General features: G+C 48.8%; 1 protein-coding gene across 7 annotated transcripts in view; it reads left to right on the top strand.

Moving 5' to 3' along the window:
• Positions 1–26628, top strand: part of SCML2 (Scm polycomb group protein like 2) — a 1699115-nt gene that overhangs the window by 1327021 nt on the left and 345466 nt on the right. For all 7 annotated transcript variants that reach the window (XM_069636837.1, XM_069636835.1, XM_069636832.1 and 4 more), the window contains one exon: positions 9649–9927. In XM_069636837.1, coding sequence (XP_069492938.1) covers positions 9649–9927 — 279 coding nt within the window. The remainder of the gene's footprint in view (positions 1–9648; positions 9928–26628) is intronic.

Genomic DNA, 26628 nt, shown 5'->3' with positions numbered 1-26628 from the left:
TCCTTCTCAATAAGGCCCACCCCTCCTTGCCATCCTCTGACATTGCCTCTTCCACATATGCCACTTTTCAACTGCTCTGGCTCTGTATTGACACCAGTGTCCTCCAACACCACCTTCCCTGACCTGAACTACCTTCTTGAGTCCATTCCTACCAACATCCCCGTTGTCATGCTGGGATTCTTTTAAACTCCCCAAGCCCTCAATAGCCACCTGCCTCGAAATTCCCCATGAAAGGCTGCCAACTCTGGTGGGAGCTCTGGACCTTGTCTTTCTATCTGCTTAATTTCCTCCTCTGACCTCTCCATTGATCCCTCTCCCACTGATCCTTCTCCCTCTGATCACTTTTTTGTTCCATTTTGTATCTCTGTCCCTCCACCTTTTACTCCTCCTTGTCCCTCTTCAATGACCAAGAGGAAGTTCAAGCAGGACTCTCTTGCCCTTACGTTGATGATGTGAGGGTCTGTTTTCTTTTTCTTCCCCCTATTCATGCTTCTTCCATTGACGTGGCTTATTCTGATGTTTTCTGACCAACACTATTGTGCTTGCAAATTCACACCTTCCCGTCCTCAGACTGGACCACCTCTGGAATTCACACTCTCGGAACAAACATGCATCGTGGTCTATAATGCTGGTGAAAATTGCAAACCCCTACCCTACTCTTAACCTGCATATAATCCCTTGCTACCCTCATCTCCGCAATGGACTCTGTGAAATCTTACTTAAAAAACCTATTATCATCCCTTAGCAATCATCCCCGCAAATGTTCATCTCCCATCCAAGCTTTGCTCAACCCACCCAGTCACAATATCAATTGCCTCCTGCCTTTTTGCAAATGACTGCTCACTGCTTTTCCTCTAAAATCTCTCAAATTCTTAACCCTTACTACTCTTCTCCCCTCACTCTAATCCTGTATACCATCTCTCATTCTATCACTTTTTCTTGCAGCTGCTTTTCTCCGACCTCTCCTACATAATTAGCGCAGAACTTTCACAGCCTCAGCCCATCTTGAGTTTCTATTGACCTATTTGCTTCTCAAATGGTCGCAGACTTTGTCTCCATCACCTGCTGGATTCTTCCCTACCTCCTTCAAATCTGTCCTACCTCTCTTTGAAGAAATTCTCTGCTCACTCAAACACCCTGGCGTACTATTGCCTAGTTTCCTTCCTTCCCTCGTCAAAGTCCCTTGAGCAGGTGGTCTTCAGTGGGATCACTTACCTTGAGGATAATGGCCATGGAAATCAAAATTATCTTGCTGTCGTAGGAAACACTCCATCCAAGCTGCACTCATGCATGTCTCCAACTTTCTCTCTGATGCTCACCACTCCAAACTTTATTCTATAGCCATACTTTTTAACCACTCTGCCGCCTTTGACGCTGTCAAGCACTTTTCTCCTCTCGCTCTACAGAGACTTGGGTTTTGCAAATATGCTCTTGCCTGCATGGCCTCATGCCTGAAAAGTCGCTCCATTTAAAATCTCCTGGAGTTCTCAATCCTTTGACTCCACGCCAGTCCCTGTTGGCATCCCTGAAGAATCAGTCCTTGGACCTCACCTCTTCACCATCTAAACATCGTATCTTGTCTTTGACTGTAGCTGTCCTCTTTGCAAACAACACTCACATCTTTTTGATCTTTTCCCTCCTTTAGCCCAGCCATCTCGAAATGGTTTGCCAACTGTCTCGCTGCAATCCGTCACTGGATGACTCTTCTGCCTCATGCTGAATTCTTCAAAAAATGATAGTCTTATTTCTCTTGGCTTTCAATGCCATCCCTCCCCCGCCACTCTCCAATCTCCTTCCCACCTGAACTTCTTGCTCTCTCGCCCAAGGCTTGCAACCTTGGGCTCCTCTTTGAGTGCGACCTCCGTCTGCAACAATTCATCAATACCTCGCATATTTACTGCTCATATTCATTTTGCAACTGCTTGTAGTTCAGGAGAGACTGGTTTGCGTGGCACCAGAAGCGTCTTTCGACTTGTCATGTTACTGGACTGAGTCCGCTCAGCATAACACTTAACTTGGCAATGGCACCCATAATCCTATTAGCGTTTACAGTACTCCTGGGCTGCGGGAGATTGTGGCTGTCTCTCACCAGTTTTCCCCTGTGACGATTCACTAAGATAGAAAGTACTAGGACGCAGAAGGAACATAGCAAGTATCAGGATTGATGATTTTCATGGTATGGAGCCAAGGTGGCTCACAGGAGGCATGAGGAATACCAATGAGCCATTGCCAACAGGTGTTGACGTTATGCTGGGGCAGAGCACGCCCCATAAGAAGGAATACAAGGAAGGACTCTGAGGTCTTTGCCTTCCTCCCTAGTCTGAGAACCTGGGAGCTTTGAAGTATTGGTGGACCGGAGGGAAGGATTATGCAGAGGGCGCCCTAAGGGAACCTGAGTCTGTGATGGTCCGGCCCCTGAACGGTGCCGAGACTCCAAGAAGCCTCAGCACACGAATCAGAGAAGTTGACAGCTGCAGATAGAGGGAAGGAGACAAACTCCACTCGCTGGAGAGACGGCCGCTGAGTGAGCAAGTCCCAGAAGGTAATAGGAAGCCCTGGCGGACCGCTAGGGATGTGGGGGTCGGAGAAGAGTTAAGAGGTCTGTTCTTCAGGCCAGGTCACGCGCTCCAAGGATCAAAGGTAAAGAGTGCATCCGAGGAAGTCTTCCTTGTACCAGTGCCAGTGAAGTCCACTAACAAGCAAAGAGGGGTCTGGGACCCCAATGAAAGAGAAGAGTGCATCTGAGGATTTCCTTCTCGCATCAGTGGCCGAGGTAAGCCCACTAACCACCAGAGAAGGGACTGGGGCCCTGAGATAGGTAATTATGTGGAAAAGTTTCTCTCTGGCATTGGAGAGTATCAATCGATACTAGGAGAAGGAAGCCATTCTCTTGGTATAAAATGTGATTTGTACAAAGTGCAATTTTGTTTAAGAGGATATTTTTGCAAACAATGTACATACACCAGATCATTCTGCTGAGTTGAGAACTTTCTGTGAGATTGCTGTTAGATATCTGCAGGTCGGGGGGGGGGGGGAGTAATTCCCCCTGGCATCATCTCTGCAAAAGAAAATTGAGGGAACACTACCCATATTCCAGGAGAAGGCAGTCATTCTCCTGGAGATATTTGTTGTAGTGTTACTTACTTAGAAGTAGGTTCTGACACAGGACATTGGATTTTCATTTGGATGGACATTCTGACAGTTTCTTGAGATTTAGTTTGAGGCAACAAAACCCCTCTTTGGGATAGTGAGGCTTTCTTTTTCATTAATAAAATTAACCACATTAACCACAAATATGCCACCTTTGTGTCGGCTTCCTTTTTCGACGACACTCTTGCACCCCCCAGTCTGTGTGTCCTGCATATAGGCTCCACCATATTAGAAAGGTCACACATGTGCAAGTGACCATTGAAGCAGTTTCCTGACCAGATTCCCATGCCCCGTCTTGTCTCCTGCCAACAAATTGCAACAAGCCACAATCTCGCTTGCATGTCTCCTGCCCATAAAAAACAGTTCTGCAAGTTATGAGGTGCATCTTTATCTTATCTTTGTCTCTGGGACCTTGAAGCTGTTTCCCTTTGTTCCTTGTCTAATTGTTGCTTAGCCTAATCTTACTTTCTGATTAATTGTTTGTCTGGGCCCTTTAACTTCTTTTCCCTTGCCTTCCTTTCCTATGTCCTGCGTGTTTTCCTTCAGTGTCATTTGGGTAATCCTTCATCTGCCCACGCTGCTGTTGGATTCAACAATCAATACACTACTTATCTGTGTCGTGCTTTTAATGTCCTCATATCATGTTGTGGTGTGTGGAGCTGGCTCCTTCACAGGGTTTTGGTATTTGGTATTGCTCTAGTTGTGGTGCTCTCCTCGCATTACCCCTCTGTTGAACCACCGTTTTGCATTGTGGACCCACAAGTGCACACTATACCCCAAAGCACAGGTACGCTACAGCATGATGCGCACCTTAACATATTAAGATGCCTTACAACTCCTTCAGAGTGTACCATGAATGCCTGATAGGGTCTCCAGGAGGAAATACAAGCATTGCACGCAGATCTGTTCCTGCAAAAGGAGGTTAACTCCAAACTAAAGAAAGCCATGCCACAGTTAGGGTGGTTACCTTGATGGAAATCAGTTTCATATCCTAGCCCTTTCAGGTATATTGGGGATTCCAGGAAGTTAAAGGAATTCTGAAATCATTGCAAAGCACAATTCCTTTTTAGAGCAACACACTTTTGAAATTATAAAGCCAAAATTGGGAATTCTCATTTAAACAATTCAAAAGGCAGTATATCAGCATGGGCATCGCTCTGTTTTGGCATGTCCGACTCTGGAGATCTTTGCTGACTTTGAAAAGGCTTTTTTGGATGTCTTTAAGGCACACATCGCAGCCTTTCCCATGCAGGATTTGCTCGTGATCATCAGGTAAGGCAATTAAGATGGGATCTCTTATTTAAGTCATTTTGATCAGCTGGCCGCCAACTCTGAGTGAGGGCACCCGGCAAACCCTCTTTCATAGACCAGAGAGGAAGGAGACTAGATGCCCTACAGAGCTTGATAATTATCTTCCTATGTCTGGGGGTCCAACAAATGCCACCTTCTTCATTGTTTGCTCTAGTGGTACGTTCTAGAGTGAACCTCCTCTATGGGGTGCATCACTACTGTCCCTTTACTGGGTAGTGGGACCTAGGGGAGTTCATTCCACCAGGACTTTAGGGGATTGTTTTAGATTACAGTTCTTCAGAAATAGCAAGTAGCCTATGTTGAACAATGGCACTCCTTTAGCCCTGGCCCCCGTCACTTCTCAGATTATACCCTTGCAGTTAACCAAAAATCAGGTCAACTAGAATGCATTGTCTTTGACATCATTTGTATTCCAGCATATCCAATAGTTCATGGCCTTCTCAGGCTTATGGAGTTCACGTCAAATAAGTGCATGGTCTCCTGCTCTTATAATTCACCAATGAAGCCTCTTGGATTTCAGCTGCCGACCATGCTATCTTATCTGAAATGATCAAGGTCTGTGCGGCGCATGCCCTCAAAATACCATGTATATTCTAGAGTGTTCTGCATCCCTTGAGTTGAGAAATCATTCTGCAAACAGAGAAATACATTTCCCATAGCCAAATATATTTTCTCACAGGGAAGGAAAAGGCGGATTTGCAGAAATATATAAACAATTGTTTAGCAATGGGGTTGCATCCTACCTTCTCGCTCTCCAGCTGTAGCCCCATTATTTCTTTCTCCCAACAAGGATGATTCACTCAAACCTTGTACCGACTATAGACATTTGAATACCGTTGGAGAGAAAGATTCTCCTTAACGTTGATGCAAAATATCTTGGAATTACTACATTAATCTACAGTATGTTCAAATTACATCTATGTGGTGCATACCACTTATTATGCATCAATAAGGAAGAAGAGGGAAATACTATGTTTAAGACACCGCTTGGGCATTTTGGGAAATAGGTTATACCCTACAGGATTTGCGATACCCGAGCACCTTTCATGGACGCAATATTTGTAGATTGGTTGGGGCTCACAGTCGGGGTCTACCTTGTCAACATTCTGCTATTGCTTTCTCTTTGGAGACTCACGTGGGTCATGTAATTTAAGTCCTTGCTCATCTTTAAAGGAACTATTTGTAAGTCGAGACAGAAAAGTGATTCTCATGTTACGAGCATTGAGTCTTTGGGCTACATAGTGAGCAGGATGGGAATTCATATGGACACCAGCAAGATCCAAGCATTCCAGAACTGAGTCAGGCCACACAATTTAAAATCCACGCAAAGGATTCTGGCTATCATTGCTGTTTATGCCCATCTTTCTCTTAGCATTTATCATTTAATTCAGAAAAATAAAAGTTCATATTGGGACGGCAGAACTCAGGAGGCGTTTCTTAAATTATAAGAAGCATTCATGTCGGCCTCCATATTACACCATTCTGAAAAAACCCAAACGTTTATAGTTCAGGTGGATGCTTCGGATCAAGGTCTCTGGCAGTGCGATTACAACTGAATCTTGAGACCAAACAAGAGCCTACTATTGAAGAAAGCTAGACGCTTATGTACAAATCTATGCCACATTAGAGAAAGAGTTTGCACCCATAAATGCAGCATTCAAGGAGTCGAAACATTACCTACTAAGCGGGGTCCAGAGGATTGAGGTTCATACAGATCATCAGAATCTACAATTCTAAATTCCATGAAGTGTAGTAATAGTTGCTCAAAAGGAGCAACAGATCTTTGAAACTTTTTTTTTGTTGGTTTGAGTAATTGACGCACCTTTATGCTTCACTGAGATTGTTTAGCTCAGTTATAGGTCATTAAATCGATGACAAAACAGTGTTAAACATAAAAAACAAAACATTAATATCGTTGAGACCAACGTTGACATTTCCATCGTATATTGTTTCTCTGTCATGTTGTGCCATTTAGTGGACTTTTATGGCATAACAAAAATAGGTGAACAATATACAGAACTCATTCACCACACCTATTGCTAGGAAGAATTCTCAGAAATGTGCCAATTCTTCCCTACCTTAGACACCCCCAGCACTTTTGCTGGACTCTAGGACATTTTAACATTTAACCTGGATAGACTGAGACCTTCTTCCCACTCTCATTCATTTTTCTGTGATTTAACACTGCATTTCTTTTTGGTTTTGGAGTCTGACAAACTCCATAGGCATCATCTTTGCATTATGACACACATCACCGTCAGTGCAGTGGCACAGGGAAGTCTTAGATTTCCCAAAGGTTTAAATACCTTCTCTTGGATAAACTACTGTTTCCAAGAGCAGTTAAGTGAAATTGACTTTACTTACTAATTTTAACTCTCTAGACCCAGCACACGCTATCTTACCACAGGGTGCTGGAGGGGTTGCTTGGTATCCCCTTTGTCTAGTTTCTCATGTAACATTTTACCCTTTCTAAAATTAATGGCTGGTGGAAGTGGTTTTACCTTTAACTACCGTGGTGTGCATTTACCACGGGCTGGGTTTGCAGCTGCAGTGAAGCACCCAAGGGTGCCATTTTTGTCAAAGTGGCTCCGGTCTTCTTTTTTCGCCATTTCTTTGTGGAAAGGTCTTTCCACAAAGAAATGGTCCCTTTGTTCATTTTGTCTTTGGCAGGATTCACAAGTGAAGCCTGCCTCTGGCTTCAGTATGTCGGGCAGGAAGTGAGGGAGGTGCTCAAAACTTCCTGTGTTTAATCCCCTTGGTTACAGGAATGCACCCAAAGGTGATTTGCCGGCTGGCTGTCCGACAAGGAGAGCCACCCTGCTGTGTGATTGACAACCAGGCTGGAATGAATGGGAGAAACCTGCATAAAAGGCAAGGATTTTTGGCTTGGAAGGCAGTCGACCGACCACTGGACGAAGGAATCCGAAGAAGAACTTGGAAGAGATCCCTGCTGCAACTCCTGGACCGTTGGTTTGCCCTGTGAAGCCCTGCTGCTGTGCCGAAGCTCTGAATTCGCCTCGACTAGAGAAGCCCTGCAAGGACGACTTCTTCCCTTGAGTTGGTGGGACCAACCAACTCCAAAGTGAACTTGTTTGGACATCCTCTCGGAGCTGGCTGTACTTCCACTGCTGCTGGAACCGAAGTGCCAGGGAGAGGAACACCAAACATAGTGCATCACTTTTAAGACAGACCCGAGCGGCTGGAAGATCCTGTGGACTCCCAGTAAGCAGGACTGACCAAGCCCGAGCCACCTCAAGAGTGCTGGACCCCATATGCGAGGAAAGTCCAGAGTGGCATCCGTGAGACCACGGTGGTGCTATTTGCTGAGACACGAGGAGCTGAAACCGCAAAGTACCGATGAATAGACGTTGGTCCTTTGCTGCCGCTGAACTTCCTGTTGTGTTGTAGAAGTACTCCCTCTTGTCGCCAGGACTGAGGCCCAGGAACAACAGGATCTACAGAGCCACACAAGAACAGAAGCCAGCTGGAACCATTTCTTCAAACCAAATGTACTGTACAGTCTAAGAGAACTTACCTCTTTTCTTGTAGCCTTACTTGATCTCAGTTGAGACTTGTCTTGGTTACCTCTGTAGAGTTGCTTTCATCTTCTACAATTCACAAGCATCCCAGCTTGTGGCCCTACATTGATTCTACTTTTCCTTCAAAGATTTCAAAAATATTGTGCTCGACTTTTACTTACCTGCACAAAGTGCTTCAGCTCACCTAGACTTTTTGCTCAATTGACATTGGCTGGCCTGGCTCCCTGAATGACTCTTCTCTACTCTGCGTGTGTCTTACCTTCCCTCCAGGAAAGGGTTAATGTACTTTGCATTGGGGGTTCAGAAGTACTTACCTGCTTCGGAATATTTGTGTGATCTCTTGTTTTATTCTGAAATCTCTTTACTTTAACACTCATCTCAGTATTGCTCTATATGTACCAGTGATATATTAATGTCCACAGTGTCCAAGTTATTCAAGTCACCTGAGGGTGTAGGAAGTGTCTGTGTGCCATCCCAAATGCGTATTTGCTGATTTAGAGAAACTAAGTTTTTATTTTGGAAAGTATGTGTGTTTACTATTCTATTGCTCCTTCTGAAGAAGGCTTATTCAAAGTGACTGTTAAATTAATAATTGTTTAATCAAGAAACCTTGAGTGTAAGAGTTTATTTGGATACTTGTTACTGTGAAATCTCGGTGTAACCAGCCTACTGCTCACATTGTACCCCCTTCAGATAAGCCTGCCTGCTCAGCCACACTACCAACCTGTGTAGTTCAGACTTACACCAAAGGTTGGGTCCCTATTGCCAGTAGGTCAAGGTAGTTGTAGTGCACCCAAAGGGTACTGCTCCAAATCTTGCTTAACACCTATTATTCTTACATTTGTCTAAAGTATTATATTTTATTTGCGGGGGGGCACCGAAACCCCACTCCCTGTCTATTCCCTGCCCCCAATCCCACCTCATCCTATCCCTTGACACACTCGATTACCCTTACCCAAACCTCCGTCTCACCTCCTTCGTTTTAGAATGGTATCCAGTCATTTCATTGCTTATCATAATACTAAAAGATTTTTTTCAAATGAAATTTAAAAAAATATATATTTTTACACTCTATTTTTGCAATTGATGTTTTTCCTACCGAAAATATGACTGGATAACCTGTAGCTCTAATGACCAAGAATCTTTGTCCTGTAGTTCTCCACTTGTAACAGATAAAAGGCCCCCTTTTGGTTTGAAGATGAATTTATATGGCAGGCATTTGCTGATTGCCTTTCTAAATTATACAAATGTTATTCATTGATTGCATGATGCTTATGTATTGGTATTTAAAGAGTTTTCTTCTAATGAACTTTTACTTTAATATCTATGAAACAGTGTTATTTTATTCTCATTTATGCAGTTTCATTTGACTTCTTTTAACATCTAAATAAAAACTAAACTTTGGTGCATACAAACTCACAAAGATTTTAAAATGTAGCTTTTTTTAAACTTGTATATTATGGCATTTAGAAATGTGTTAATCTTGAGCCGCTTACTGTGCCAGTTTAGGCTAACAATCCTTTCAGTCCTTCAGTTGATGCAAGTAAAGATACGGGCACATAAATGTAGCACAACACACTCAGAAATGTAAAACCCTTTAAGAAATGTGTGTGTATATATTTTTTTCTTTTTATATGCTGCTGTGCAGCCGAAACTCTACATACAGAAGAAAATGGCCATCCCAAAGAACAAAGGTTTGTAGAGGAATCCATGGACTCTGCACTCAATTCAATAAACCAAACCAACCCTTCCAGTCGAAGTTCTACCGAATACCGTAATTCTGGGACAGCTACATATTACAGGGTCTCGCATCAACCGGCAACTGCTACCTCAAACTCTGCCCCTGTACTACATAGACTGTCATCGAGTTCTGCCAGCAGCAGCTTCTATGAAGGAAACAAAATTCGTATGCAAAGGAGGATTGAAGGTAGATCACATGCTTTGAAAACCAACTTTGTGTATTTGAATTATTTATGGGTTTGTGGCTTCCTCTTGCAACCAGCGGTGGCTTTGTGATGCATAGAACTGATGACCTATTGATTTTGGTGAGCAAAGCTTCTTTAACAAAGTTAGTTCTACATTAGGGATAAGATCAAGATAGTAGGGTGAGGCAAATCACATAAATAATGTGAACAAATGGATATTTGAGAATTGGTGTAATCGTTGGGTAATTTTCTTCCTCTTAACGTTAAGGGCGATAAAGAGTTCCATAGATTCCGACCCTGGACTATTTTAGTGTTCTGTGTATTTTTTTTTTTTAAAGTTTCTTTGACATTTTGGTTAATATAACAACACAAGTACTCGAACATACCGTTTGTGTGTAAATTAAAAGAACAATAAAAACGATGCAAGCCAGTCACATGTGCCATCCGGCATTTCCCTCTCCCTCCCTCCCTCCCTGTGTCGTCCTCTCATCTGGCCGACAGTTGACGCCTGGTCGGAAGGTCCAATACATGTAATCTCAGTTTTTGTAGGTCTTTACTCTGATATGGGATCTTTACTATTTGTCTGGGATAATGCTTGTGAGTCTGCCTCATCCACAGAGGATAATAAGTAAGCGACATATGGTCCCCAGATGTCCGGAGGTCGCGCATGAAGAGGTAGTGTTTTTATGTAGCTGGTTTCTGTGTCTTGGCAGTATGTTATGTCTTTTAACCAGCGTTGTAAGCTTGATGGTGGGCCTCTCCCCCAGCAGCATACAATCCTTTGTTTGGCAAGGATAAGCAAAAGGTGAGTTAATTTCCGGGTAGTGGCTGGGAGGTCTCTCGTCAATCCCAGCATTGTCGGCTTCGGGTCGGGGGGGGCAACGCCATGCCGATTATTGCGGATGTTTTTTCTAAGACTGCATTCCAGAATGTAGTGAGTGCGGGGCAGCTCCATGCCAGATGTAAAAAGTCAGCTTCCGGGTATTTGCATCGGCTGCATTCAGTTGAGACTGATTCGTGCATTGAATGGAGTTTCGCTGGTGTGTGGTATAATTTATGTAGGTAGTTAAAGTGAGTTTGCTTAAATTTGGTATTTATCGCCACTTTTTGGATAAGATTCAGTATATAGTTCCATTCATCTTCAGTAAGCTCTCTGTTTAGCGTCTTTTCCCATCCTATTTTGGCTTTCGTGTTATAAGAATCTGAAGTTGATAGTAGCGATTTATAGATATTGGCTGTTAGGCGTCCTTCGCCCTGGGCTTGAATCGTGTTGTCCCAGAGTGGCCATACTGGGGGTTGCTGCAGGAACGTAGGAAAGAAAGCTTGTAGTGTGTGCCTTGTCCTGAAGTAGATGAATGTATCTAGTGCATTGTTGCCGCCCATGTCCTTTGCCTGTTGTAATGAGAGAAACTCTCCCTCTGGGAATAGATTGTGCATCGATTGGATGCATAGCTTTTCTGTCCATTGTTGGGAGACTTTTTCCCCTGTGATGGGGATCCTAGTGTATTGTGTATTTGGAGGAGGAAATGTACCATGGTGTCTGGAGAATTCATTCACCCCTGTTTTAGTAGAGTGATAGGTTGCTTTCCGATGGTTTCTAGTTATAAAAATTCAGTGTGTAGACGCATGTTACTTACCACAGTGCAGTCCTAAATCCTATGTTTTCATGTGGTCTGCTTTGCTATTCGCCGGTGCTGTATGTAACCCAAGGGCTGCCTGAAAGAGTGGGCTCCAATCCGTTGGTCTGGATGATGATACAACTTTGTAATGCCATACCCAGATGTAATTGCATTACCCCATTAACAACACATAGTGTTGAGCAGTGCTCTCATTTCTGTTTCTGAAAATAATGCAAGCATTCTGTTAATCCTATAGTTTTAATTCTCCAATGATGTCTCTGCATGGACATGTTCACACTGAAACATAGCCCCTCCTTCTAAATATCTCTGGAAACTAAAAGGGAGATGGCCATAGGGTGCCATTTGGCAGACGTTGCAGCCACTTTAACCTCAAATTAAAATCTCTACTCTGAATGATTACATGATTCATGGTTACAAACATTTGAATGGTAGGGTGGGTATTGTGAAAAAACACCAGGCTCAGTGTGTATTACGTTCTCAGTGATTCAAGCATACAGACCTTTTATCACAGATATTTCTCATATGTAAAGATCTGTGTTTATTCTTCCATTCCCAAAATGCTCTTTGATTTTTATTAAAAGCAGCCAGAAACCCTAATTTTATTTTCTGTGTATGGTCTTCTTTCTCATAGGGGTATTTCAAAAGAGTACAATAGGAATGATAGCCCTTTATCAGAAAATAATACATTTTGTGAGGCTTGTGGCATCTGCTTAGATCAAATGCTCTGCATAGGCCGACATCTAGTGGAAGCTGCAGAGTATTACAGTTGTTGTTTTCGAAACTCAAAAAGGGTCGTCGACGGGGCGTGCTAGTAATATTATCCCTAGTGTGACATCCACTGTACCCATGGTCCTTCACACGTCAAGGTCTTTTCAACATCGTGAGCGGTCGCTTCTCGCAGAGTTCTGTTTCAGCTAACGCCATTTGCTCATGCAAAGTTTAAAATATAGTTACTCTTTCCTTTCTTCGCCCGATGCCGTGCGCTTGACGCAGTGAAGAATCAAGATAAAGGACAACACTATCCGTCGGACGAAGTCAACTTTTGACACATCCCTTCGGCCTTGGAAGGCCCAACGAGCCTAGGCCCTTACAGTAGGAAGAGTGAGGGGCGGTCATTATACAATGTATTTTTATACTCGTTCCCTTTATCGCCCGGCTGCCTTAACCAAAAATGGATAAAACACGGTTTAAATTCTGCCCAAACTGTAATAAAAAGTTTCTGTGGATCGATAAACACAGTTTGTAACCTGTGTGTAAACCACGACCTCAATGAAGGGCACTGTCGAGCTTGTAAGCTCTTTCGACCCAAAACCCTTCAGGAGCGCAGAACAAAAAGCTGGGCCCATCACGCCATGTAGGCCGAGGCCGCCATGGATGTGGAGGGAGCCTCCAGCGACGGCAGTGACGCCGCCTTTTCAGACGCCGAGGATGACTGGGAATAGCCACGTTCCCAAGTGCTAGCTCCTGACCCCGGGTGACAGGCCGGCAGCTATGTTGTGGGAACTACATCCTGCGGCAAGAGCACTTCATCTTCCCCCCACTAAACACACAACCCTCGGCGATGTGTCGGCTTCGCCAGACAATCGCAGAGATTCAGCGTCTAGGGGCAGATCAGTGGATTCCCTGTCCTCTGGGCACTCCAAGACTCGGTCGCAAAAAGCAAAAGACACTGCCCACAAAACCACTTCAACCGAACGTCGGGTGATGCGACGGAGGTCCTTCCCAGTGCCGAAACTCGACGCATTTCATCGAAATCTGCAGGGAAGCCTACAGACTCAGGATTATCACACCTGATCAAATAACATGTACCAGAAAGCCTGATTAAAGCTTTTAATTCTAAAAAGTCTTCCTCTAAGAGCCCCAGTCATAAAGACAAGGGCCACAAAGACAAGACCCAGGGCCAGAAAGACAAGACCCATAGGGTAGAGTCTACCCCTTCAAAGGTAACTCAAACTGTCCCACAAGAGGAGGGGGAGGGTCCATTAAGTGAGGCCCTACATAATAAAGACCTACCTACAGCCCACATACCTGCTGTATCTTACCCTGGGTTTATCCCTAGCTCAGCCAAATGGTCAGCATAGGACATAGACAGAGTGACTGAATCTGTGGCCCCTCCTATCTCCGTTCCTCTGCAGACTCCTGTATCTCTGGCTGTTTTGTTATCCCTGTGCAACTTTTTCCTCCTTCTCGGCTCCAGACACTCTTTCGGCTGTGGAAAAAATGAAATCTCCTTCACCTATTGATGCTATTCCTCTTAATATTGTGAAATAAATTCTGCCATCAATTGCCACCAGTGTTTTGGCTGCAATCAATAACTCCTGTTCCATGGGTACGATTCCCTCTGACCTGAAACATGCCTTGGTTATTCGATTGCTCAAAAGGCCTTCTCTCGATCCTCTGATTCCTGCAAATGTGTACCCTATTTAGATCCTTCCTTTATTTTTTTTATTTTTGTATTTTTTTTAAGTTGCTGGTTGCTCCTCTGGTTGGGAGGTTTTGTGAAGACCTTTCTTTTTGATGCCTTTCAGTCGAGGTTGGGTTATTGAAAATGTTTTGGTCCAGGGTGGAGTGTGAACATTGATTTGTATAGATTTGTCGGCTTCTTTTGACACCGTTGACTACTCTATCCTGCTCAGTCGTCTTTCTGCTGCTGGGATTTCTGGCTTGGTTCTTTCTTGGTTTCATTCTTTCCTCTCAAATCGCTCCCAGTCAGTATCTCTTCAGTTTTACTCCTACGTTCTATCCCCTTTCCTCCATACTACATGGGCGTCCCTCGCTAGTGATGGGAGACATAACATTTTTCACCAGAAAAAAACTTCTTCCCTTTTAAATTTAGAGGCGCGGACGTGGGAGCATGCGCTCCCCTGACTCCGCCCCCTGGCTCTGCTCCCCTGACTCCGCCCCACCCCCCGGGCACCCCTCCCCAGTGCTCTTTTCCGAGTTGATGGGAACAGACCGCTTTCACCAGCGCTCCTGGGTTTGACTTCAGCCATGTAACTCCATGCACTGTTCCCTGGATACTGTCTTCTGTTTTTTTATCTTAATCAGGTACTCGGTCCTCCGACGCCACGCTACTCCCCGGTGCATGTTGATGTCGGGGGCTTCAGCAGGTGTCCAGCTTCCCTACATCTGACCCCCATGCTCTTTGCCTCTGCTGCCTTGGCCCCCGATCGCGGCTGGGAGGGTTGTACCGCGTGTGACACGCTTACGCACGATCTGAAGAACAGGTTAGCTCGGTGGAGGGAGCTCTTCCAGAGGACTTGAAGGACTTCGGCAGACACAAGTCAAGGCCCAAGGTAGGGCTGCTTTTTTCCATCCCACCCCGCAAGGGTGACTCCTTCCCAAGGAAACGTCTGAGCGGGAGGAACCAGTCAGGTTCTCGCACCAGCACAGGTACCAAGACGGCCTCAGCTACCGGCCGCCAGGCTGAGGGGTCATTAAATCCTTCCGGAGTCAGTGCTGAGGGACCGCAAGGTTCTTTTACTGGGTGTCCACCCGAGGGGCTGTGCCCTAGTAACGGACAGATGTCTGAGGGGGGCGCCTGTACGCAGCACTACCAGTGACTCAGCCGAGGGCGATACGCCTACCACGCCCCATCCTGAAGTGCACGGTTGGTCTCAGGCTCCACCGCCAAGAGTGCCAGAGGAGGCCGGGCCCTGCGAGACAAGCACCACGTCGTCGGCACGTGACAAGCAGTCCAACAAGATGGCCGCCGTGCCGGATATGATGGCTGCTTGTCCGATACCGCGGAGCAGGCGGAAGAATGAGTTTCACGGTGGGACTGGTACCAAATAAGTATGTGGCCCACAGCTTATCCATCAGCATTGCAGAGCAGATTCACCCCGCAACCAGCAAGGCAGAGTTTGCACAGGCCCCAGCAACAGCCGCTACTCCGTCAATACCACCTGCCACCCCACAACCCTGTGAGGATAGGTTTCTTGAAAAGTTCCTCATGCTCATGAGGTGTCCTCAGATGGGGTCCATCCTTCGGGGTGTGGTCAGGGACATGCTCCCGCCGGTCCCTCCGCCGGCACCCATAGTGATTCCTCCCATGGCTCCAGCGCCTCAGGCCCCCACGCAGCTCCTGCAGCCCATGCCGGGTCCTTCGATTCCAGCTTCCCTGCTTCCCACAGTTCAGGCTGTTCCACAGCAGCTACCTGCTCTGGTTCGCACACTGCAGCCTTCGGCGCTCAGCACACCTCCACCCGCACCGGACCAACCTGACACCCTGGTGGACACTGATGAGGAGGAGGACCTCGACACGCCATCCTCAGCCAAGGCCTTTCATGAACGGCTCTCAGGTTTGGCCGAATACTTGGGGCTTCCTCAACCCGAGGTGGAACAACCAGAGGCAGGGGTTCTGGCCGAGGTCCTCTCTCTACGCCCTGCGGCTAGAATGGGGATCCCGATTCAGAAGGACATTGTCGCCTTGGCCAAAAAGGGATGGCTTGAACCCCATTCGACCCAGCCTGTCAATCAGCGTCTCAACGCCAAGTATAGGCAATTAAAGGGGGATCCACTCTTGCTGTTGGCGCACCCTCAACTGCACTCTTCGGTGATCGCTGCAGTGTCACTCTACTCCAAGCCTCAGTCGTCCTCAGCCTCCTCGTCTTTGGCACTTCTAGGCAAAGAGGAGAAGATCTTGGAGGCTTATGGAAAGATGATTTATTCCAACGCCTCTCTGCACCTTCATCAATCCAACGCGGACGCCATGCTGGCAGCCGGTAATGAAAGGCTTTGGTGGAAAATACTTAACTTCCTACCAGAACTTCCGATGCAGAGCCAGGCACGTTTCAAGGCATAGCTGGCAGAAGCTAAAATGGTGGCTGAGGACATCATGGAGTCCACAGTGGCGCACATTGACACCTCAGGGCGTGCCATCTGCATCGCTACGGACGTGAGAAGGACTTCCTGGGTACGGGCTACTAAGTTCAACCCGGATGTCCAGGAACGCTTATTGGACCTTCCATTCAAGGGTGGCAACCTCTTTCATTCCACCACCTATGAGGTGGTAGATAAGAAAAACAGTTCCCAAACTGCAAAGTCTTTATCCTCACAAAGGCAACGCCAAGGCATATACCCAGTTCCATCAAAGCTACGACAATGGGCGGCCCTTGGGTTTCGGGGCTTCCAGGAGCGGTGGTCAAGACAGCCTGACCGTCCTTCTAGTAAGCACCAACGCAAACGGCAGAAGGGGGGGGCAAGGACTTCTTTCAGTCCCCCTCCTCATCCCCAGCCTCAGAGGGAAAGAAGGCATGACATGCTCCTTCGGATCAACATGTCTCCGGTGGGGGGCATGCTTGCCCTTCAGGCACAGTCTGGGCGTCAGAGGTTCGCGGATCCCTGGATCCTATCCGTAGTGTCCACGGGTTCCCGCCTATCAATGCTTCCCTTTCCCCCATTCCGCTCCCACAGATCGGGACAGCAACTCTGTTGACAGAAATGTGTTCACTCGTAGAGAGCCAGGCAGTGGTGGATGTCCCAGCCTCCCAGCGCGGCTTGGGCTTCAACTCCAGGATTTTTGCCATACAAAAGAACCACCAGGCTGACCTGAGAGTTGTGTTGAACCTTTACACCCTGAACCTCTCCTTCCCTCTTCAGAAATTCAAGATGGTTACGCCAGCACTTATTGCGGAGACACTTTGCAGGGGAGACTGGATGGGCTCCCTGGATCTCAAGGACGCGTATATACACGTCCCAATTTGATAGCCTCATCTGTCCTTTCTACGGTTCAGGATCATGGGCTTCCATTTCCAATACAAGGTTCTACCCTTCGGCCTCAACTAAGCCCCCAGGGTCTTTACCAGACTTATGAATGCAGTGGCAGCCCTTCTCAGGGCCAAAGGTCACCATGTCTACCCCTACCTGGACAACTGGCTTGTCAGGGAGAGATCCCCAAAGGAGGTTCACCACACTTCCTCTGGTCCTTATGTCCACACTCCACAAACTGGGATTTTCTATCAATAACAAGAAGTCTCGGTTGCAGCCTACACAGAGCCTGACTTTTCTGGGCCTCATCTGGGACACGAGCTCCGAGGGTTTTTCCCCTCGGAGGACACGATCACGGCCATCAAGAGGGCCACAGGTCAATTTCTAGCAAGAAAGGTAACCTCGGCCTGGTGGTACCAGCATCTATTGGGTATCATGGCAGCTTTCCTACTGGCGGTACCTCACACGAGGCTCGAGATGAGATTACAGCAGCACTTCGTAGCCTCATGGAATCAGGAGTGGTACTCCCAAGCGGAGCTTTTCAGTATTCTTCCCTTTCTCCACCAGGACCTTGTCTGGTGGTCCAGGGACTGCAACCTGCAGACAGGCAGGCCCTTCCGGCAAGCAGCACTGCAAGTGACCATCACCACGGATTCCTCCCTGGAAGGCTGGGGCGCTATCCTGGACAACCACTGCGTCCATGGAGTCTGGTTCCTCCAGGAGCAGGAGGCCCATATCAACTGGTTGGAGCTGAAAGCTATCTGGCTCGCTCTCAAGGCTTTTCTGCTGCTCATCTGTGGCAAGGTAGATTTCATCAGGTCCCCCCCCGCTGTGCTGCCTAGTGGGCAGCATGTGGGAGTGGGCCCTGGAGAACACCATCTACTTGAGTGCAATCCACCTCCCGGGGAGTCCAACCTGGAGGCGGACAGGATTCGGAGACTGGGAGCGGACAATTACAAATGGTAATTGATCGATCAGTTCCTACGGATCTTCAGCAGATGAGGGCATCCTCCGGTGGATCTCTTAGCCACCTCCTACAACAATAAATGGCTGCAGTTAGCGTCTTGGCAGGGACCCGGCTCCCTGGGCGACGCCTTCCTGATACAGTGGAACAGCATGCCAGCATATGAATTTCCTCCCACTCCCCTGCTCCACAGAGTGATATGCAAGGTAAGAGAAATATGTCACCTCACCATCATTCTGATGGCTCTGAGGTGGCCGGCGAGACCATGGTTCTCGGAGCTGCGCAGCCTCTCGGACTGGCCTCACATTCACCTGCCATTTGGCCCAGCTCACCTTCTCTCGCAGCAGGGGGGCAGGGTCATCCGCCCCACCTGCAGAAGTTAGCTCTTGCAGCATGGTTCCTGAGCATGTCACACTAAAGCATCTGGGGCTATCACAGGCTAACTTAGACATCATTCAGGGCGCTAGGAGCAGTGGTACTAGAAGTCAGTACAAAAGAAAGAAAATTGACTAGGTTTTGCCACTGGGCGGACTCTAAGGAGATTGATCCACTTACTTGCATGTTGGACAAAGTGCTATCCTTCTCTGCACACCTCGCACACTCAGAAGTGCAAATACATGCATGCTGTACTTACCTGGCGGCCATAGGAGCCTTCCTCCAACCCAGAGGTTAAGTGACACCTGGCGGGCCTCACCAGGCTCTACCCGCCCATCAAAAAACCACACCCGTTGTGTGACCTCAATGTAGTTTTGGGCGCCCTGGTGCACAAACCCTTCGAACCAATATCATATCATATATCATCCTATATCAATGGCGTCCTAGACATCAGGCTGGTCACCATTAAGACAGCTCTCTTGGTGGGTCTTGCGTCCGCTCTTATAGTTGGTGAAATCCAAGCACTAGCGGCTTCAGAACCGTACACTACTTTTCACAGAGATAAGGTGGTCTTGAGAACGCATCCAGTGTTGTTGCCTAAAGTAGTCTCTTCTTTCCATCTCAATGAGGAGATAGTCTTACCTACTTTTTTGGGGGATCCTAAGGCCGATGCTCAGGGTTCTGAGCCTCCACTCTCCGCCCTCTACAGCTAATCCAGAACAGGACTGCTAGACTTGTCCTTGGCCTCAAGCCCTGGGATTGTATCTCTCCAGCCTTGAAATCGCTTTACTGGCTCCCAGTGGATGCAAATTTAAGAATCCTCTGCATTGTCCACACGGCTTTCTGGGGCCTAGGTCCAAAATACCTTCAACTATCCCTCCGTAAATACCTCCCCTCTCGAGCCCTTTGCTCCTCTATTTCTTTCTCCCTTAGGGTTAGTCGTTTTGCAAAAAAACAAGCTTGGGGTAGATCGGTCTTCGGCTGGTGCCTCCCTTTGGAACAGCCTCCCGGCCACCTTGAAACTTGAGGAAAAACATCTTTGGTTCCGGCGCAAGAACTTCCTCTTTGCCTATGCCTTTGCCCCCCTTCTCCCCTGTTGATCTGCTTCTTCTCATGGCATTGTGCACCTGGCCACCCTGTTCTTTCGGGCCCAGGTACCTGCTCACCCTGCCACCCTCCTCCACTGTCTCCAAGCCACCATCTGCACTAGGGTTCTGTATCTGTAACCATACAGTCCCCATCCCACGTTTCATCTGCACTTATCAGATATACCTTTGACTAACTTTCACCTGCCACTTGCGGGCTGCACTACCATGGTTTAAAGCCCTTATCTATTATTTATTCTGTTTAATATTTATTTGTTTTCTCTCCTCTGCTTCGCACTTTCCACTCCCCCTCCTTTCCTTGCACTTTCCCCCATTTTCCTTTCCCATGCACTTGCGCTTTCTTTTTCTTTTTTTTTTTTTTTTTTTATTTTAAACTTCTTTTTATTCATTTAGCGTGGCAGCAAACCATGGGCGAACAGCGCCAGGAAAATAGTGTGAGCTCAATATATGCAGTACAGGCATACAGTAGTTACATTACGATATAAGCATAAACATTAAGCATTTTTGAGGACATGAGCGAAATGGCCGGGTGCTATGTGAGGGGTGAGGACCCGAGAAGGCGAGGAGAAGCAGCTGGGGAGGACGTGTCCGGTGTCGTACTCAGATCCGACATATAGGACCGGAATCTAAGCCAGATATTCCTGGGCCTGGAGTGGGTAGGGTGTAGGTGAGACCAGGCTTCTTCTGAGTCCGAGGCCCATGTGACTGCTCTTAGCCATTGGGCATGTGTGGAGGGTGAGGGGCGAAGCCAGCAAAGTAGGATGGAACGTAGTGCGAGAAGCATGCAGAGGCCGGCTAGTTTCCTGGAATTCCGGGGGAGGCCTGGGAGGTCATGGAAGAGACAAACCACCGGGGAGGGACTGATGGGGTGGTCGAGCATAGCAGACACCGTCGAACAAACTGCCTCCCAAAACTGTGAGATGCGGGGACAGGACCAAATCATGTGGATGTAATCAGCAGAGTCCTGACCGCATCTAGGGCAGCTAGACGGGTTATCACTGGATATGCGGTGCAATCTGATCGGGGTGAAGTGAAACCTGTGTAAAACTTTAAACTGAATCAACTTGAAACGAGAGTTGAAAGACACACGGTGTATGCAGTCACACAGGTGTGCCCAGCGCTCGTCGGACATTTCAACACCCAGGTCCGCCTCCCATGCTCGCTTCAGTTTAGTGAAATCTGGGATGGATCTGGACTGCAGCATAGTGTATAATCTGGATATTTTACCTCTAGTGGGTGAAGGGGAGGGGAGTTCCTCAATGATAGGGTCGTCAGGTGGTAATGCTGGAAACATCTGGTAGTGGCGTTTGAGGAACCTGCGAAGGTATGAGTATTGGAGCCATACGCACTGGCCAGTTCTCAAGGGCAATGGGAGGTCGGGCCATTCAATAAATATACCCTGGTCAAACACATCGCGCATCAGCTCGTATCCCGCCCCGGCCCAGCGTCGAACCACAGCAGGTGATACCCGTAAGACCCCGGGGAAAAAGTTCCAGAGGGGAAGGTTACCATGGAAGGCGTAAACAGTGCCAGACAGCTTCCATGTTTTTGCTAATGCCAAGGATGTGCAGGCGACCGGGCTCTGTGAGTCCAGCGCCAGGGGGACGGGTTGTATCACCAGGGAACGGATATCACGGTCGCAGACCGCAAGCTTCTCGAGCTTGACGTGTGGTGGGGAGTCCTCTATGCTAAACCAGTGGGATGCGTATTGAATTTGGGATACCAGCCAGTATTTCAGGAAATCAGGAGCACCAAAGCCCCCGTATACCATAGGGGTGGACAAGGTGTCGAGTTTAAGACGGACCGCGCCCGAGTGCCAGAGAAAAGTGTTGATTGTACGAGTCAGTTCGCTGAAGAAGTCCCCTCCTGGCCACACGGGGATACTGGTGAACCTGTATAGTAGCTGGGGCACCACCACCATTTTCAGTAGGCCTATTCTGCCTGCAAATGATATCGGGAGTTTGTCCCAGATCCGAACTTTAGATGACAGATGTGTGAGATACTTCTGGTAATTTTCGTGAAAAGTCGAAGCTCGATGGCGTGTCACCTCAATCCCCAAGTAAGTAACAGTAGACTGGGCCCATGTGAACCCCTGGGTGTCAGGAGTGGGAAAAGTGTGGATTTCGAACAATTCACCTTAAGGCCCGAGATTCGGCCAAAAAGCCTAACGTCTTCCAGTATTGGGGCTAAATTGATGGAGCGAGAACGTATAAACAGCAATGCATCGTCCGCATATAGGGACACTATGTCCGCGTGGCCCGCGGTGCGAAGACCTCTATGTGCGTGAAATTGGCGGAGCATATCAGCGAAGGGCTCTATCGCTATAGCGAAGATCAGGGGAGAAAAAGGGCAACCCTGTCTCGTCCCCCTGGCGATCTCAAAGAGAGGGGAACAACGGTCGTCAGTGCGGACCGTAGCCACAGGAGCAGAGTACAGCAATTTGACCCATGAGAGAAATGAGGGACCAAATTTACAGTTCACAAGGACCCGCCACAGATACCGCCATGAAACGGAGTCAAACGCCTTTTGCATGTCGAGAATGGCAGCCACCGCTTGTGTCTCGGGGTTAATTCTGTTGAGTATATTGAAAAGGCGCCTAAGGTTCAGAGAGGTGGAGCGACCTGGGATAAAACCCCCCTGATCCGGGTGGATAATAGATGGTAGAAAGGGAGCTAAGCGCCAGAGCCTTGGCATATATTTTTACATCACAATTGATAAGTGAAAGCGGGCGGTACGAGCCGCAGTGCGAGGGGGATTTACCCGATTTAAGTAGTACTGTAATTGTGGCTTCCTCAAGTGAAGGGGGAAAAACACCAGTCTCAACCGATTCATCCCAGAGCGCCATCAGGTGAGGGAGCAGCAATGGCTTATAGCGCTTATAAAATTCGACTGGGATACCATCCGAGCCGGGGGCCTTCCCCGAGGATAAGGAGTCCACAGCATCCGAAAGCTCCTCCAGCGTGAGTGGAGAATCCAGGGAGCCCGTGGCCTCCAGGGGGAGAGCATCAAGAAAGGAATCTATCTCCATCACCGGCACCTCACCGGAGTTGGAATATAGGGTTTCATAGAATGTAAAGAATTCCGTGTCAATGTCCTGTGAGGTGACTGCCATGGAGCCATCCGGCCTCTCGATCCCAAGTATACGCGGGGCCCCCGTCTCATGACGGAGCAGCCTCGCTAGAAATCGGCTAGGGCGCTCGCCCTCTCCGTATCTTCTTGCCATGCCAGGGTTATCCAAAAATGTTTGTTCGCGCTCCGCAAGGGATCGGAACGTGCCCAGCTCCACCCCGATCTCCGCCAGGGTCCCCGGGGTGGAGTGTAGCGAGCATTTGGCCTCAAGGATCGATAATTTAGATTCACTCTCGGTGAGAGCCCCTCGAATCGACTTAAGAATACCACTCTCCTTCGACAGTGCCATCCCTCTAATATAAACCTTGAAGGACTCCCATAAAGTAGCCTGCGATGTTACTGAGCCTGTATTTGTCTCAAAAAACTCCTCAATAGACACCTCAAGGTCAGAACAGAACTCCGGGTCTAGAAGGGAAAGGGGCTTCAGCCTCCAACGACGGGTTCGACCGGGATCCGGCCCCCAACTCTCAGTGATGGTTACAGGAGAGTGATCGGACAGGGTTCTGGGGAGGATTGTCAGTTGTAGGACATTCTTAACCAACTCATTGGAAATCACCCATCTATCGATGCGGGAATAGGAATCATGGACTGAGGAGTAGAAGGAATAGATACGGGAATCCGGGTAAAAGAACCTCCATGCATCAACTATAGCGAGACGGGGTAGGGATGACAGCGCAGCATAGGCCGCTCTGGAAAGCTGGCGGGGTCTGGACCCAGATCTGTCAAGGGTTACATCAAAAATTGTGTTGAAATCACCCCCCCAGAGGATGGGGACAAGGGGGAATCCATCGAGGAGAGTCTTGACCTGAGCATAGAAGTCCGGGTCATCTATATTGGGACCATAAATGTTTAGCAGGACAATCTCCCTATTTTGAAATGTGGCATGTAACAGCACATATCTACCCTGAGGGTCTATTTGTGAAGAGATAAGACTGAACTTGAGGCTCTTATGGATGAGGGTCATTACCCCGCGGCTTTGGGAAGAGAAGTTGGTGAAAAATCTATGGGGGCCCCATGTTTTGGCCAATTTCATGCACTGTTCCGTGCGGGCATGTCTCCTGCAGGAAAAGAACCTTGGACCCGTGGCGCTCAGCCTGCAGCTGGAGCTGCCTCATCTTCTTGTAATTACCCAACCCCCGCGCATTCCAGCTCATGAAAGTCACGTCACCCCCAGACATTGATGCCGGATCCAAAAGAATATCCATGACCAGTAGGTCAGTTTAGCTTTCCTGCAGTGCCAGTCTTTGAGTATCACCCTGCTGTCCGTCCCTGCTGCCAACACCAAGCTTTTTATAACATAACCCCCAACATGTCCCACCCCACTCACATCCCTCCCCCAAACAGAGGGATGGTGATTCCAAAACCCCTCAACAAAAACCAAACCAAAGGCATCAGCGCCTGGGGGCCTGTAGGCCGGATTGGCCGTGTCTCTCTGGGCACGGCAGGTCAACGTGAAACATAAGGTGCCAGCAATGAAAATTTGCACGTAACTTGAACGGAGAGTTTGCACATATTGATGTGGCACATAACCATAAAGGAGAAACAATCAGAGCACAGAACAAAACTAAGAAACAACATGGTTCCAGAGTAAGGGAATGACTGGGCCTGGTCCCTCCACGATAGGCTCGAAAAATATCTACAAGCCATGATCAGAGGGGGGGGGGGAGGTCAGCCCGGGAACTGTTCGTCCAGGAATCTGGAGGCCTCCTCAGGGAGTGTGAAAAAGAACACCCGGTTGGCATGTTCTATGCGAAGTTTGGCAGGATAAAGCATTGCGTATTTGATTGAATGATCACGCAGCCTGCGTTTTACTGCTAGAAAGGACTTGCGTTCGCGCTGGACAGCCATTGAAAAGTCTGGGTAGAGATGGATCCTTGCGCCGCTCAGTAGGAGCTCGCCCTTGAGTCTCGCAGCCCTAAGGAGGGCATCGCGGTCGTGAAAATTCAACACAAGGGCTATGATGGGACGAGTAGGAGCGCCAGGTTTGGGTTTAGCCGTCAGAGCCCGATGTGCGCGCTCTATTGTGAATTGCGGGGAGAGTTTGGGAGAATCTAGGAGTGCCAGCAATGTGTGTTCAACAAAGTCTTCCATTGATTCATGGATCTCATTCTCAGGAACCCCTATAATTCGGAGGTTATTGCGTCTTGATCGGGATTCCAAATCCTCGTTCTTTTTCTCCACCTCCAGGACTCGGTTGGAAAGAGCGACGACCTCAGAGCGTAGAGAGCCCAGTGCATCCTCAGCGGAACTCACTCGTGTCTCGACCTCCACCACCCGGCTATCCGTCCTCTCGATGTGGGCTTTGATAGAAGATATAGTGCCGTTCATGTCGTCTAGTTTGGAGTGGAGTGCGGTGAAGCCCTCCCGGATAAAGTCCATCATGTTTTGGGACTCCGGAGCTGTGGCGGATGATGACGCAGTAGGGGCTAGGTCAGCGGCCTCCTCCGATCTCGCCGGTGGTTTCGCAAACATATTGATGGAACTCTGTTTCTTTGCAGCTCCCTTGGTCATATTGGCGACGTTGAGTTTCAGTGGTGTAAGAGGGGGAGCACAGCGGCTCAAGGAAAGAGAGTTGAGGAGCTCAACCCGTACAACCCGCTGGGCAGCATGCTAGGTATGGTGAGGAGCGGGTGGACCTCCAGGGGAGGTAAGTGGCAGCGGCTACGTGTGCGTAAAGCTTGTAACTGCCGATGCAGCCTGCGAGGGTTCAGTCAGCTCCAGATGATGTGAAAGGCGCGATCCGAGGGGCTCGGGCGTAGGCAAACGCAGGGGTAGTGAGCAGTGGCGCTCAGTGGCCACCGCAGAAGCGACGTTCCAGATGTGGCTATCGGGGCGGGATGGGGAAGAGCCCCACTCAGTCCTATAAACTGCCGGTGCGGTGAGCAGGCTGTAGTTCAGGGCCGGCAGTGTAGAACGCAGCAGGCAGCGGCAGACCTCAGGACAAGAGGAACGCTAGCTCCGAGACGTAGATGGTACCGGGTTCCCCCCAGTAGGTTTCACAGGTACAAGCAGGTCCCCGGAGCGGGGTGGGCGCCTGGGTGAAGTAGAACCGGAGGCTCCTCGGCTGTAATGGGCAGAGGACCCTGTAACTGTGGCGTGCCCCCTTGTGTCCAGGAGTCTGGCCTCGACAGTGCCCAGACCGCGGTGCAACACAGGGAGCGTCCCCTCTCCACGTACCTTATTGGGTCCGAGGACCCGTGTCGTATGGCTGGGGGGGGAGCACGGCACCAGGTGCACAAGGGTGCGCCGCAGCTCGACCCCCTCTCCGGTGTACCCCACGCCGGGGGCAGCGGGGCCCCCTGGGAGCCCAACCACGGTGCAGGCGCGGTAGGGCCAAAAAGGGGGGGGTCCTCGCCGGCGCGGCCTCGGCGTGCAGAGCTTCCAACGTGTTGTCCTTGGACGAGGCGGAGGGGAGGGCCTCCGATAGCCGGTCCCCCCGGCGAGCAGAGCCGCGGCTGAGGAGGAGCAGGTCTGCAGCAGCGCCAAGGGCGCCCCGTAGCAGCCGCAGCCGAATGCGTCCACCCTCCGTGGGAGGAATGCGGGATGAAGACTCCGGGGGGGGCCTCGATGAACGGCCCGTCTCAGCAGGGGCGGGCGAGGATCGCTGCCGGCGGCGGGCGGCGGCACCAGTGAGTGGAGAGGCCCGGCACTTCACCCAGTCGGGCCCGGTCGTCAGCGTGAGCCGCCTCGCAGGTGGGGGAGGGGTGCAGAGACAGACGGCGTCAGGATCTCACGGTCCCCGGCTCCGTTTCTTCTCGGGGTTCGGACCAGATGGAGCCC

This window comes from Ambystoma mexicanum, chromosome 7p (genome assembly GCF_040938575.1).
Source record: "Ambystoma mexicanum isolate Mex_15411 chromosome 7p, UKY_AmexF1_1, whole genome shotgun sequence".
NCBI classification, from domain to species: domain Eukaryota; kingdom Metazoa; phylum Chordata; class Amphibia; order Caudata; family Ambystomatidae; genus Ambystoma; species Ambystoma mexicanum.
This window is presented reverse-complemented; position numbering and strand designations above follow the sequence as displayed.